Source organism: Oryx dammah, unplaced genomic scaffold (genome assembly GCF_014754425.2).
Source record: "Oryx dammah isolate SB20612 unplaced genomic scaffold, SCBI_Odam_1.1 HiC_scaffold_21, whole genome shotgun sequence".
Taxonomy (NCBI): Eukaryota; Metazoa; Chordata; class Mammalia; order Artiodactyla; family Bovidae; genus Oryx; species Oryx dammah.
The window spans coordinates 77,894,774-77,907,755 of record NW_024070205.1 but is presented as its reverse complement, the minus strand read 5'-3'; the positions used below and the strand labels follow the sequence as shown (position 1 = coordinate 77,907,755).

The following is a 12,982-nucleotide window of genomic DNA, read 5'->3' as shown; positions in this document are numbered from 1 at the left end:
ATGGAACAACAGACTGGTTCCAAATAGGAAAAGGAGTACATCAAGGCTGTATATTGTCACCCTGCTTATTTAACTTATATGCAGAGTACATCATGAGAAATGCTGGACTGGAAGAAACACAAGCTGGACTCAAGATTGCCGGGAGAAATATCAATAACCTCAGATATGCAGATGACACCACCCTTATGGCAGAAAATGAAGAGGAACTAAAAAGCCTCTTGATGAAAGTGAAAGAGGAGAGCGAAAAAGTTGGCTTAAAGCTCAACATTCAGAAAACAAAGATCATGGCATCCAGTCCCATCACTTCATGGGAAATAGATGGGGAGGCAGTGGAAACAGTGTCAGACTTTATTTTGGGGGGCTCCAAAATCACTGCAGATGGTGACTGCAGCCATGAAATTAAAAGACGCTTACTCCTTGGAAGAAAAGTTATGACCAACCCAGATAGTATATTCAAAAGCAGAGACATTACTTTGTCAACAAATGTCCGTCTAGTCAAGGCTATGGTTTTTCCAGTGGTCATGTATGGATGTGAGAGTTGGGCTGTGAAGAAGACTGAGCACCGAAGAATTGATGCGTTTGAACTGTGGTGTTGGAGAAGACTTTTGAGAGTCCCTTGGACTGCAAGGAGATCCAACCAGTCCATTCGGAAGGAGATCAACCCTGGGATTTCTTTGGAAGGAATGATGCTAAAGCTGAAACTCCAGTACTTTGGCCACCTCATGAGAAGAGTTGACTCATTGGAAAAGACTCTGATGCTGGGAGAGATTGGGGGCAGGAGGAGAAGGGGATGTCAGAGGATGAGATGGTTGGATGGCATCACGGACTGGATGGACATGAGTCTGAGTGAGCTCCGGGAGATGGTGATGGACAGGGAGGCCTGGCGTGCTGCGATTCATGGGGTTGCAAAGAGTCGGACACGACTGAGCGACTGAACTGAACTGAACTGACCTGAATGAGGCAACATAAGTAAAATACCTAAACCATAATAAGTGCTAACTTAAAGGAAGAGAGCTGACTGAGCCTGATGGATAATCCAGTCCTGCTGCCAACCTGAGAAGCCCTGGATTTAGAAATCAGGGAAGCCTTGCATCATGGCTGAGCCTGGCTCTGGATTCTTCCCCTGCTGTCTTGGTTGGGATATTCATGAGAGCTGCTAAAAAGCAAAACTGAGAGGCAAGGGGTTCCTCCTTGCAGCGTGGCTGGACCCCCTCCTGTGTGTCTGTGTCTCCACCTACTTCATGTGACATCTCCCTGAACTGGAGCACCAAGGCAGATGTGCTGACCTTGCTGTGCTTGAAGAGAGGTGTATGGCCAAAGTTGTGACTGATCTTTTTGCATTCTCAAATTCCTGCTTAACTCTTGCTCCAGAGGATTATGATCAAATTAGCTCAGTCTGCCTTCAGATGAAGTTGTATCATTTGTAACACGCTTGGCACAGAATTTCACAGAATTCATTATGAATATATTCAGTAAATAATATATTCAGCTCAATAAATATCAGTTGTGGTTATTTCTCTATTAGAAAATGATGACTTGTCCTAAAAGCACAACGCTAGCCCACCCTCCTGACTTATATAACAGTTGCTAAGCATCATGTTCTTAAAGGCTTTTAAGTAATGTACATTGAGAGGCTGAACGAAAGAGCAGATGGGTTGTGCTGTGCTGTGCTAAGTTCTTTGTGAATCGTGTCCAATTCTTTGTGACCCTTTGGACTGTAGCCTGCCAGGCTCCTCTGTCCATGGGATTCTCCAGACATGAATACTGGAGGGGGTTGCCATGATCTTCCCGACTCAGGAATGGAACTAGCTCCTGCCTGCCTAGTTTCCTCTTTCAGGTGCTTTGCAGTACTTGACTGCCCTCAGTTCTGCATAGTTGCCACTAGAGGGCAGGGGCACTTAAGACAATACCCTAGACCCACCAGTGCGAGAATGGTTGAAGGAGAAAAATGGTAGAAAGAGTTGGGGCGGGGCTGGGGGAGGGGGAGTGGAAAGCAAAACAGTTTTTCTTTATCTCTTGGGGAGCAAATGGAAGGAAATGGGAAGCTAGTAGAATTGAAGTTAGATTTAAAGAAGAACTTCCAGAGCACAAAGTTTTCTGTAGAGATTTTATACAGAGATTGTTATACAAAAACAAAAAACCCTTAGCTACATCTGCCCAAGCAGAATAGATGAGAATGTGGGCTCCTCCAGTCTGAGGCCTATGTGATGCCAGTAGGTCCCCTTAAAGTAACCTTTCTCTGTGTTCGCCTTAAATGACTCCATTCTGGCACATGCAATTGTAAAATAACTTTATTGGTTGGGTTAGCCACCACTCATGCTTTTCCTGTAATAAGGATCCTTTATAGAGGCATGATGGTGTCCACATGCAGATGCTTTCTGAAGAGCCCTGGGCCAAGGGGCGGCCTTGCCCCTCACATCAGAGCTTCTTTGTTGAAATGAGCTGGTTTGGCTTTTGTGGATTTGAGGTTCTGGAGCCAAGAACATAGTTCAAGGATCCCCTCTTCTTTCTTCAGGGAACTGCTTCAAAGCATACACGGTATCAGGGAAGCAATGGCATCTGTGCAGGGAGCTCTCCTCAAGCAGTCTCTGCCCACGGCTGCCCAGATGGCCCCAACCCAGTGGTACCCCACAAAGCAGGGGTTAGGTCCCCAGGCAGCGCTACTTCCAGAAATGGGAAAGATTAATTGCTCTCCAGCCAAGCTATAAAGCGACAGCCAGCTTCAGTAATGAGGGTGGCAAGTCCAGGGCTGGTTGGAGTCTGTCTCTCCAATCAGGTTATCGACCTTTCTGCTTGCGTAAGAGGACAAATTACCTCTCTCATACTTGGAGAACCACATGGCCTCTGCCTTTGAAGATAAAAACTCAAGTAGGGAGCTGCTGGGAATGCAGAGAGTGCTGGGCAAGAATGACACTACTGGGGCTGCCTCCTCAGTTCAGCCAATTCAAGGTGTATTTGCCTCCATTATGGATGCATGGATGCTGATAATAAGCAACATCCGGTCGCTTTCCTTTTCTGAAGTCTGACCCACCTTCAAAGAACTGCCCAGTTGCTAAAATATAGCCCCACACATTTAGCTAAGTCTGAGGTTGGCTGTCTCCTCCCACATCAAGCCTGGAATATTGTCATCACGCTGGTGACCGCTGGTGTAAAGGTGATTCTTGGTGTCCTTCCAACCTCAGCCACCAATGTGAGTTCTCTGCGCAGTCACTGGGCAGTTATGCATACACCTTGGCTTCTCCTGCCTCTACCTAAGATGTCTGTGGGGCATGGTTGAGTGGATGAGGTGGACTGAGGAGGCGACCGTTGGGCAAGAGGTATATCTGAGAAGCAGCAAGTGGGAGCCCAGAGTATTGGCACGACCAGCCCAGCACGTGGGGGAGCAGTCAGATGCTGCCTTCAGAGTCAGATATTACTTCAAAAGCACAGTTATTCTATTGCTCAGGCAATGGTTCAGGACACTGGATCACTGTGAAGACCTCGAGGGTAATGAGATTTCGGGGACTGGGACTTCAGGGTTTACACCTTCTGCCAACCACTTCTGTCTTAGAAACGGACGTTTCACGGCCCTCAGCAGAAGGCTGCCTGTCCCCTGACTCCACCTAAAACTGCCTACAGGGAAGAAGACTAGAGAGAGAGCCCATGGACCTCTGTCACACGGTCTGTCCCAGACCTTCCAGCAAAAGCCAAACCAAACCATCAAGCCAAATGCAAAGAGGCGTGGGGGCACGGCCCTGCGCCCAGTGGCGCTCAGATCTCGATGAGGCTGGCCAGGCGCAGGCAGAGGGGCGCGTCGGCGGGCATGGCGCTGCGCTTGATCTCGTTGCCGTCCAGGCGCAGCACCTGCAGCTTGGAGAAGTTCATGACATCCACCACGGTGCAGAAGCTGCTGATGGAGAACTCTGTGGGGACAAGAGGGGCGGGGATGGGGAGAAGCCCAGATCAGGGGCCTGGGACCGCAGGAAAGCCCCACGGAGTCTGTGAAGCTTCTGAGGGGAGGGGAGAGCTTGGCTGGGTGGGGCAGGCGCTTCCCAGGATCCGAGTCAAACTTGCACCCACTGGGGAGCAGAGCCAGGGATAAAGTGAGGTCTCTGCCTGCATAGCTCCACCTCTTTACCCATGCCCCCACCCCCCCAAAACCCTGGAAGGTCCTTCCCGGCAGGCCTTGGTCTTTTCCCCTCTGTGGGCAGCAGGTGGCAGCAGAAGGCAGTCAAAGAGGAACCCTAGCAGCTATGAAGTTCTCCCTTGATTGTGTTTGAAGAAGAGGGCGTTTCCCAAATGCTTTGAGAAGGAAGACTGGGTAGGTGGAAGGACTTAAATTTTGAATATTTCCTAACAGTTTGCAGACAGAGAAAGCGGAAAGAAATTAAAGAGAGAAAACTTGGACTGAGAAACAAGTGCCTCTGAGAGCAGAGCTTTGAGGGGGTTGTCCCGTGTACATTCTGAGTACAGACAAAGGAGTGATCTTGGCCCTGAGGTTTAAGGAGAGGTGAACCGAGCTGCCATGGAGCTCAAAACTCAAATAATTTCCTTGCCTCCTGCATTTAATATGATTAGTTTACTCTCCATTTTTGTAATCTCGAAGTTTGAAGATTCTCCCCCAACGCTCCAAGTCCTGTAATCCTAACAGAAACAATCGTTGTGTTTGGTTTAAACACAAGTCCTTCAGCTACCACTCACCCGGTTCTCCCTCTGCTTGTTCTCTTGGACAAATCAACTACCTCTGTCTCTATCCTACTGGGTCAGGAACTTGAAGGATTAAAACAAGAGCTCAGCTAGAACTCCAGCCTGCGTGCGTGCTAAGTTGCTTCAGTCAGGTCTGACTCTTTGCAACTTCATGGTCTGTAGCCCATCAGGCTCCTCTGTCTGTGGGATCCTCCAGGCAAGAATATTGGAGTGGGTTGCCATACCCTCCTCCAGGGGATCTTCCCACCCCAGGGATTGAACCCACATCTTTTATGTCTCCTGCATTAGCAGGCAGATTCTTTACCACTAGCACCACCAGGGAAGCCCCAAAACTCCAGCAGGGACAGCAAAAGTTACCACCGAAAAGCTGCTGGCGCCCATAGAGGCTGCCTTCAATGTGGTATATGAGAGCAGCAGAAAGATGGTTCGGGTCCGGAGGGATTTTGGGTGAGGTTATTTGTCGGGACTTGGTAGGCTACACCTGGAGGGCTGTAACACTTAGGCAGACTCAGAGCTTGGCTTGCTTTTGCTTCTACCAGAGGCATTTCTCTGCTTGCCACAGTGGTCAGGAGCTGTATGTCAGCCTGGAGCTGGGCAGGAGGAGTGGGAGGAAGGCTTTCCTGATTCTCTTCCTGGGGTGACTATCAAAGGCATTGTGGTTATGGGTATGGAAAGTAAGCTCTCTATGGAGAGCTTAGATAGATGAAGAAATTGTTTTTGAAATTAGCACTAGCGATTGCTTTCAGTCTCTGTTAAGAACTGACCAAGAGGAGATGGGGAAGTCTGCAGCCAATTAACATGTGCTACAAATGTAAGACAGAAAAACCAAAGAATAATGAGAAGAATGGGGAATATCCTTCTTTAGAGAGCACTCAGGGAGGGTTGGGTGGAGACCCGGAATGCTTTTGGATGTCCCCTTTCTGGTCCCAGGCAATAGATCAAGTGACGTCCGAGTGGACAGGTTGGGGCAGAGTCGAGGCTTAGTCAAGTCTGGCTCTATGGTGTCTGCATAGAATGCGCAGAGTGGGTTGGGCTGGAGAGAAAAACGAAGTGGCCTGGCTTGAATATCACTTCCAGCTGTATTGGGCGACTGCACTTAGAGGTTCCACAGTGGATTCTCTATACCAGCCTGGGGCCTTCAGACTGTCTGCTGAAGTCCTGGCTCCCCACTGTGCAACTATAAATATGAGGCATATTTAGGAGTTGCTCAACACTCAGCATATATAGATTCTATCCACACGTTGAGCACTGTGAGCCCCCATGTTAGCCCTCTCTAAGTTCATGAATAGGACAGAGGCTTCTGCTTGGAGATGCTGGAGGATACTTTGCATCCCAGATTAAATTTTGACATAAGTTTTTCCAAATTCCTCCTGGTTACTGGCCCTGCTCCACTGGATCCCAGAGCTACTGAATAACATTCTGAGCTGTGTTTCCTGCTGTTGCCAGGCTGGAAAAACTGAGGGAGACAGTAGTGGGAGAAAGAAGCAGGGAGGGAGAGAGCCAGGCTTAATTCCCCTGCACTCAGCGCCTGTCCTTTTAGCTCTCTTCTCAAAGGGTTGCTTCAATCCTACCTTCATGACCCACCCCTGCTCTGGGTCCCCTGCAGGGAGACCTCCTTCACATTTGCCCAGATGAATGGCTGAGCCTGGGGAACTCACTTTCCTGCTAGTGGTCTGAATCAGAGAGGTACTCCTTCCTTTCTCAGCCAGAGAAGCCTGGCTCTCAGTCCTCTAATGCTAAAGGCAGAGTTTATACTACATGATCTGGGTGACCTGAAGAGACTGCTTTTCCTTCTCTGTGTCTCAGTCACCCCATGTTTGCAATGCAAAGATAAAATAAAACTGTATCTGGCAATGTCAAAGTGGCAATGAGGGGAAAAATTTATAATATAGTCACTGTGTGTCGAAAAGCAAGTGCTTTTTCAGTTGTGTGCCAGGTCCCGAACCAAAGCCTTCAATGTACTAATCCACTAATTAAGAAAAATAAGATGTTGGTGTTATTTACCCCCAAAAAAAGGACTAAAAGGGGGACAACCAGATAGAGGAGCTTTGCACAAGAAGGGATTTGGGGTAAACACTGAACCTTTTTAGGTTTGACTTAGGAAAAACTTTCTTGCAAGACCTTAGGACACTTGACTAATGTGATTTTATCTTTGGCAGAGCTTTTGGAAGAAGTGAACCACCTTATATTTAAAGGACATATGTGGTTCTGCAAGAAGGCAGAGTGACAAGATGCTGTGATGGAGTCTTTTCCACCCCAAGTTTCACTGGTTATACAGTTAGGCAGTAACTATTGGCTTCTCTCCCATGATAGCTGTTCTTCTGTCACATTTTCAAGGTCAAACTCTGATCAAGCACAGGATACTATGTGACATTTCTGTTATGACACTCCTCCTGGATTCAGAGTGGGTAGCAGCAGCAGGTAAGTAGTGGTGACTTCTGGGTGGGATGATAGACAGCTAGAAGTAAATGTCAAAGCTTTTACATCATGCAACATATGAGAGATTAGAGAACCCTGCCTTGGGAATAGGAAGACCTTCCCCAAAGAAAGAGAGACTTTAAATACAGAACAGTTTGCAGTGTACGTGATGGTGTCTTACACTTCAAAGTAGTCCACCTCTGGGACCGGTGCCTCTCTTACTCGGGGAGGCTGTCTGGCTTGTTAACATCTTGCCAAATGAATGATCTGTTCTGTGAGCACAGGGAGAGAGAAGGATCCATGGAGAGGTTCTGACCTCAGTCCTATCTGTGCTTTGATGCTGTGACGGTGCTGTTTGCTCTCAGCAGGCTCTACTTCAAAGCCCTCTGCCAATGGCCATTAATGAGTCCTTCCTCCCCCAGGGAGAGAGGTACTTTGCTGCAGAGGAGGAGAAGTTAATGCTGGCTCAGCACCTTCCAGCTGGGCTGAGACGTCAGAGGATCTGGCGCAGTGTAAGCACATTCTGAACACAAGACCCAGAGAGGGACCAAAAGGCGCCTGGACAGGCCCGTCGGAAATGGAGATTTTGGTTCTCGCAGACAGGCCATCCGTTGGGCCTTCTGGGGAGTGTTGGGCACACAGGAGGCCTTGTGCTTGCTCGCCACTGCAGGGTTTGGCAGGAGTCAAGCTCGTGTCACCCAGGGCACCTCATGCTCCCGGAGAGCCAGCCAGAGCCAAGTGCCGCACGCAGCTCTGAGAGGCTGCAAATTCCCGTCCACCGGCCGCATGTTTAAAACACAAGCATCCGAGCATAAGACCAGGCTGATCGGGGGGAAACAGAGAGCTCGTCCTCTCTGGAGTCAGTGAGAAAGTACAGATACCATGGTTTCTTAGCAGCCCACTTTTCTCCTCAACTTAAATGCCCCTGTCTATGAACCACCCCCTCCCAAACCTCTCCAGACTCATTTCTCACAGCTTGACAGCTGACCCCTTCCTGTGAGACACGGGAATCTCCTAGCCATCCTCTCAAAGTGACTTGGTAAATGACTGGTCCCTTGTGGCGATGGGACCTCTAAGGATGGCTCAGCCCTGTATTCCTCCAGCCCATACCCATTTATCTCTCAGGACCTAAATTTAGACTTACCTCTTCTGAGAATTCTTCTTCCATACCAACCCACTCCCCAGTGACTTTTCCTAGCACTGCCCTGTAGTCTAAGAGTATGCCACTCTGTACCACTTTGTACGGGATGTGGCAGGGTTCTCAACCTGCTTCATCAATTTTCTTTGGTTCTCCTACTTCTAATTCTTCTTCTGATCCCCCAGCACTCGGGATCAGATCTTTCCAATGCAACAGACAGCACTCCCCACTCCCCTTTGCCCGCGTCTCACCATTGATCCTATTGCCTTGGAGGTAGAGGTTCTCCAGGTTGGTGCTGACTGGCGGGATCTTCTGCAGCTGGTTGTAGGAGAGATCGAGCTCAAGGAGGCTGCTGGAATTGAAGGTGTTTGAGGCCAGGCCGTTGTTGGTGAGGCTGTTGTGGGATAGCCGCACATACAGCAGCTTGGGTGACCCCCGGAAGTAGCTGTCGGGGACTGAGAAGACGTTGTTGTGTTCCAGGTACAGCTGCTCGAGGGCTGAGGGCAGTCCATCGGGCACCTTCCTAAGGTGGTTGTAGCTCAGGTCCAGCAAGATCAGTGATCGCAGGCCTCTCATCGAACTGCCCACTTCCTGGATCTCGTTGTGATGAAGGTACAAGGCTGTGAGGTTCTCCAGCCCCTCCAGCGCGTTGTTGGGGACCCTTGAGATCTGGTTGTGGTCAAGATGGAGCTCTCTCAGGGACCGAGGCAGTGGGCTGGGTATCCGGGTCAGGTTATTGTGATCCAGATACAGCCTCTCCAGGTGCCTCAGCTTGGAGAAAACCTTCTTGCCCACCTTATCACTGGTGATCTGGTTGCCATGGAGAGCAATCCAGAGCAGCCCAGTGGCGTTGTCGAAGACACCCTCCTGGATGGAAGAGATCTGGTTGTTCTGGAAGTAGACGTACTTCATGCGGGAGGGGACGAAGGGCAGGTACTTGAGATTGCGGTTGTCGCAGTACATGGCTGTGGGGAAGTTGGGGGGACAATCGCACTCCTGGGGGCAGTCTCGGGGCTCTGGTGGGGGTGGAGAGCCGTAGGCATAAGCTGGACCCTCTTCTCCCCCGTAGGGGTAAGGCTCATAAGGCTCATAGGGGTAAGGGTCATAGGGATCATCATAGGTGGACTGCTGGTTGCGGAGGAATTGAAACCACCAGTGAGAGTCTTCCTCATATTGGGCCCAGGAGAGGGAGCAGAGCCCTGCCAGTAGCAGGATGGAAGCCCACTGCATTTTGTGTTTCTGCAAGAAGGGAGAGAAAACAGAGGAATCAGGTGTGAAGGAGACTCCAGGGAGGCAGAGAGGCAGAAGAGGTGAGCCTTGGGCTTTGAGCTCTTCAGACCTGACCTTCAGCAGAAAGCAGCTCTGAGCAGAGTCCTTGCTCCCACCTCCTCTGGGCCTCTCCCAGCACTGCCTCTACATGCTGGTCCAGATGAGTCTTGGCTCCCTGGGGGAGCTAGGTGCATTTCCCTCTGCTCACAGAGTTACAGAAACAGAGCCTTTGAGATCAGAAGGAGCTTGAGTGGAAGTATTGCTTTTTTTTTTTTTCCCCAGAGAGCAGGCCCATAGGAGCCTCTAGCAACCTGAAGGTACTGTTAGGGAAGTGAGAAAGCCCACAGCAACTTCCATGGGAGTGGGAGTGGTGGTGGGCTCTTTTTGGCCTGAATTTACATGCCGTTTGAACTCCCCAGGGAATAATGTTTGCCAAGAGTCCAAGGAAAAAAACCCTCTGGCTCTTCCCATATCTCTGGGAAATACCCAAGAGTGGCTTGAGGTCTCAAAGGGGAAGATTTGAACTACTTGGGAAGTTCTGGTTTTGAGTGTTTGGAGAAGGGTGTGGTCCCCTGTGGCCATCACAAGCCTTGGGCTTGTGGTACCAGCATCTGTAACAGTGCCAGAACCTGTAATGGTCTACTGGTGAGGAAACTCTCTGGTTGGCAGCTTGTGGCTATACTTGCAACTTGGCTGGCAAGGGCCGTCATACGGCAGTTACAGATTCTCTGCGGAGGGGCTGTGGCCCCCATTGCGGCCCTTGTGTTCTAGAGGGGGTGTTGAGAGCATGAAGTCTTAGTGCCTTGGGCTGTCTTCCGTAGCATCTAGTGTTAGTACTTCTCACGCTCCACCACGGACATCATGCCAGAGCCGGCTGGGACCAAGAGAGAGAACGAGGAACATCAAACAGTGGAACAGGAATTGAAGACTCTTGAGTGTGCCCAGGGGAACACGACTCTAGAAGGGGATTCTGGTGTCCTGCTTTCCCATCCGAAGCCCTCGGTGCTGACCTCTGGGTTACCAGTCTCCGTAGCCAGGCCCCACATTGCCTGGCAGCTCATTGCTTTTGAGCTTGTGTGCTAGTGAGACGAAAGCAGGCAAGGCCTGGAGAGAAGTATGAGTCTGATATCCCCTGAGAGGGAAGCTGAAGGCATGAAAGAGGAGGGCGGCCTGTCCGGCTGGATGTCTTACCCTGGATACCGACAGCCAGAGCACCGCACAGCCCTTACGAGCAATGGGCACCCTCCAGAGGCGTGAGTGTCACCCCTGGGTAGAGAAACTTTAGAACCTTTCTTGGTCTGAGCATAGTCACATATGCTGTTCACGTTGCTGTTGGCCCTTGCTGGGGACAAGAGAAAGAAAGGGCTCTAAAACCCAACGTCAAAGCCCATGGGCTGATGAGAAGGCCCCTGGGGGCGATAGTCAGCCTGGTCCCTTTCTGGCCAGCGTCTCCCTCAGCCCTCTCTGTCCCCTGCGAGCCAGTCCCTCGGGCCTGCTTCATCCCAGTAGCCCACAGGCTCCAGGAATGAGGTGCCTCACTCATCTTCAGCAGCCTCAGACAAAGAGCCCACAGTGTTCCTGGGGAGCCTCCCCAGCCGCCCACTGCCTGGGCACGCTGGCTGGGCCCTGGCACTGCCCAGGAGAAAATGGATAGCGTGGCCCACTGCCAGTAGCACATTTTTCCATGCTCAGCTCTGGGCTGCTGCAGGACCAGGGTGGCTGTCTGGAGGTTGGCACAGTGAGCCTCTGTCTCCACTTCTCCTTCCAAACTAGGCACCTTGGCAGGCAAGAGCAGCCCTCCTCTTCAAGCCTTCCAGGGCTGTGCATCCTACGCACTTGACTCTCTCTCGGTGTCATGACTGCTGAAAGGGGTTGTTGGGGACCTTATGCCTCTCTTTACCCCTTCCCCATCTCTTAGCAATGTTGCTCCAGGCTTTATACTCTTAAATCCTCTCCACCTCACCCCCAAAGCTAGAGACATTCCTGTGCTCAAAGTTGTGTGAGGTGGAAAGCTTCTAGGATTGGTACTTTCTGAGTTGGGGGGAGCTTACTCAGGAGTTACTGCGGTTCTTTCATTTCTCCGTTCTGGAGAACCATGTCTCCTTCCTATCAGAATCCAGGAGGTCAAACCAAAAGCTGCTTTGTAACCTGAATTAGGTCCCCATTTCACAGTTCCTTGGACCTGGTCAACTCTCAACACTTCTGGGTGTTTTTTCCCTTTCACCCCAGTAACACACAAGCACACACACACACACACACACACACACACACACACACACACACGACAAAAATTCCCTCTCCCCTCATATAAGAGCATTTAGGTGCCTCAGCCCCTCTGAAGAGCCTTCAGGGCGCAGGTCTAGGATGGTGGACTTTCCGAGTAGTAGTGGGGCAGAGCTGGCTTCCACAGATACCTGGCCCTTCACTTTTTCACAGCTGAAAGCTGAAGGTTCCCCAACAGTCAGAAAGGAACCGTTGGACAAAGAGGGCATGTGGGAACCCCCTCCTTCGACTCCCTTTCCCTGCTCCAGCATCCTGGGACACGGTCCAGATGGGGAAGGAAGAATTGCTCCTTCTGCCCTGGGCCCTGTCCCCTCTCCCCAGCCTCTTTCCTTTGCTCCTTTCGTGGAACTACCAGGGGCAAAATCTGAAGGAAAGTGACAGACCTACCTTGAAGGTGAATCTTTCAGAGAGTGACCACGTCCCTCTGTCTGGCCTCCTTGGTTGGAGAGCGTGTGAGCAGGAGAGGAGTGAGTGTGTCTACTGAGAGTGTGCGCGCCTCTGCCAGGCCAGGGCCCGCCCCCAAATTCCTAATCAGATGTCATGAAGAGAGAGGTTGAGGAGTCCAGATCCTGGCTTTCTCAGCGCTGCTGCAGAGGCGGAGCTCACACTCAACCGCTCAAAATTGCTATAAAAACCACCTTCTTTCCACTCACTTATCTTCCCTGAAGCATTGGCAGCTTGGGGTCTCTTTCTGCTGAATGAGTTAGTGGCGCTCTGGAGGTTATTTGTACAGTCTCTTACAAAGGCCTGGATTTCTCATTAAACCCATAGGGCAGATGCAGGGATAGGGAGGGCCAGGATTTGCCAAGAGGCATCTTAACTCTTTCAGCAACCCAGGGTCCCACTGGAGAGCGAGTGCTCAGCTTTCTGGGCTCCAGGCCCTCTGTGGGCAAGTGGTTAGACTGATGGACAGCAGAGAGGACTCTGGCTCCAGTTCCATCCCTGACCAGAGAGACATGTCTGGGCTGTAGGATTTCTCTCTCCCCACTGAGATAAAAGGGTAGACAGGGACTCTTGCATCTGTTAGTCCCTTACTGTGCACTAGGGCTCCCTTCCTATCGCAGCTGGTAGAGAATCTGCCTGCCAGGCAGGAGACCCCGGTTCGATCCCTGGGTCAGGAAGATCCCCTCGAGAAGGGAAAGGCTACCCACTCCAGTGTTCCTGGGCTTTCCTTGTGGCTCAGCTGGT

At 50.8% G+C, this 12,982-nt stretch overlaps 1 protein-coding gene across 1 annotated transcript; it reads right to left on the bottom strand.

Annotated features, from left to right (window-relative positions):
* Positions 1 to 2,273: 2,273 nt before the first annotated feature.
* Positions 2,274 to 12,329, bottom strand: FMOD (fibromodulin). Its single transcript, XM_040263047.1, has 3 exons — positions 12,182 to 12,329; positions 8,494 to 9,481; positions 2,274 to 3,902 (listed from the first exon to the last, which is right to left on the bottom strand). The coding sequence occupies exons 2-3, from the start codon at positions 9,470 to 9,472 to the stop codon at positions 3,751 to 3,753; spliced, it is 1,131 nt and encodes a 376-aa protein (XP_040118981.1). The 5' UTR covers positions 9,473 to 9,481; positions 12,182 to 12,329; the 3' UTR covers positions 2,274 to 3,750.
* Between the last annotated feature and the right edge of the window lie 653 nt (positions 12,330 to 12,982).

Bases quoted from the DNA above. Each gene is read 5' to 3' on its own strand.
- FMOD (XM_040263047.1), bottom strand. From the start codon at position 9,472: ATGCAGTGGGCTTCCATCCTGCTACTGGCAGGGCTCTGCTCCCTCTCC. The intron at 3,903-8,493 runs GTGAGACGCGGG...TTGTCCCCACAG, and splicing joins CCAAGGCAATAGGATCAATG to AGTTCTCCATCAGCAGCTTC.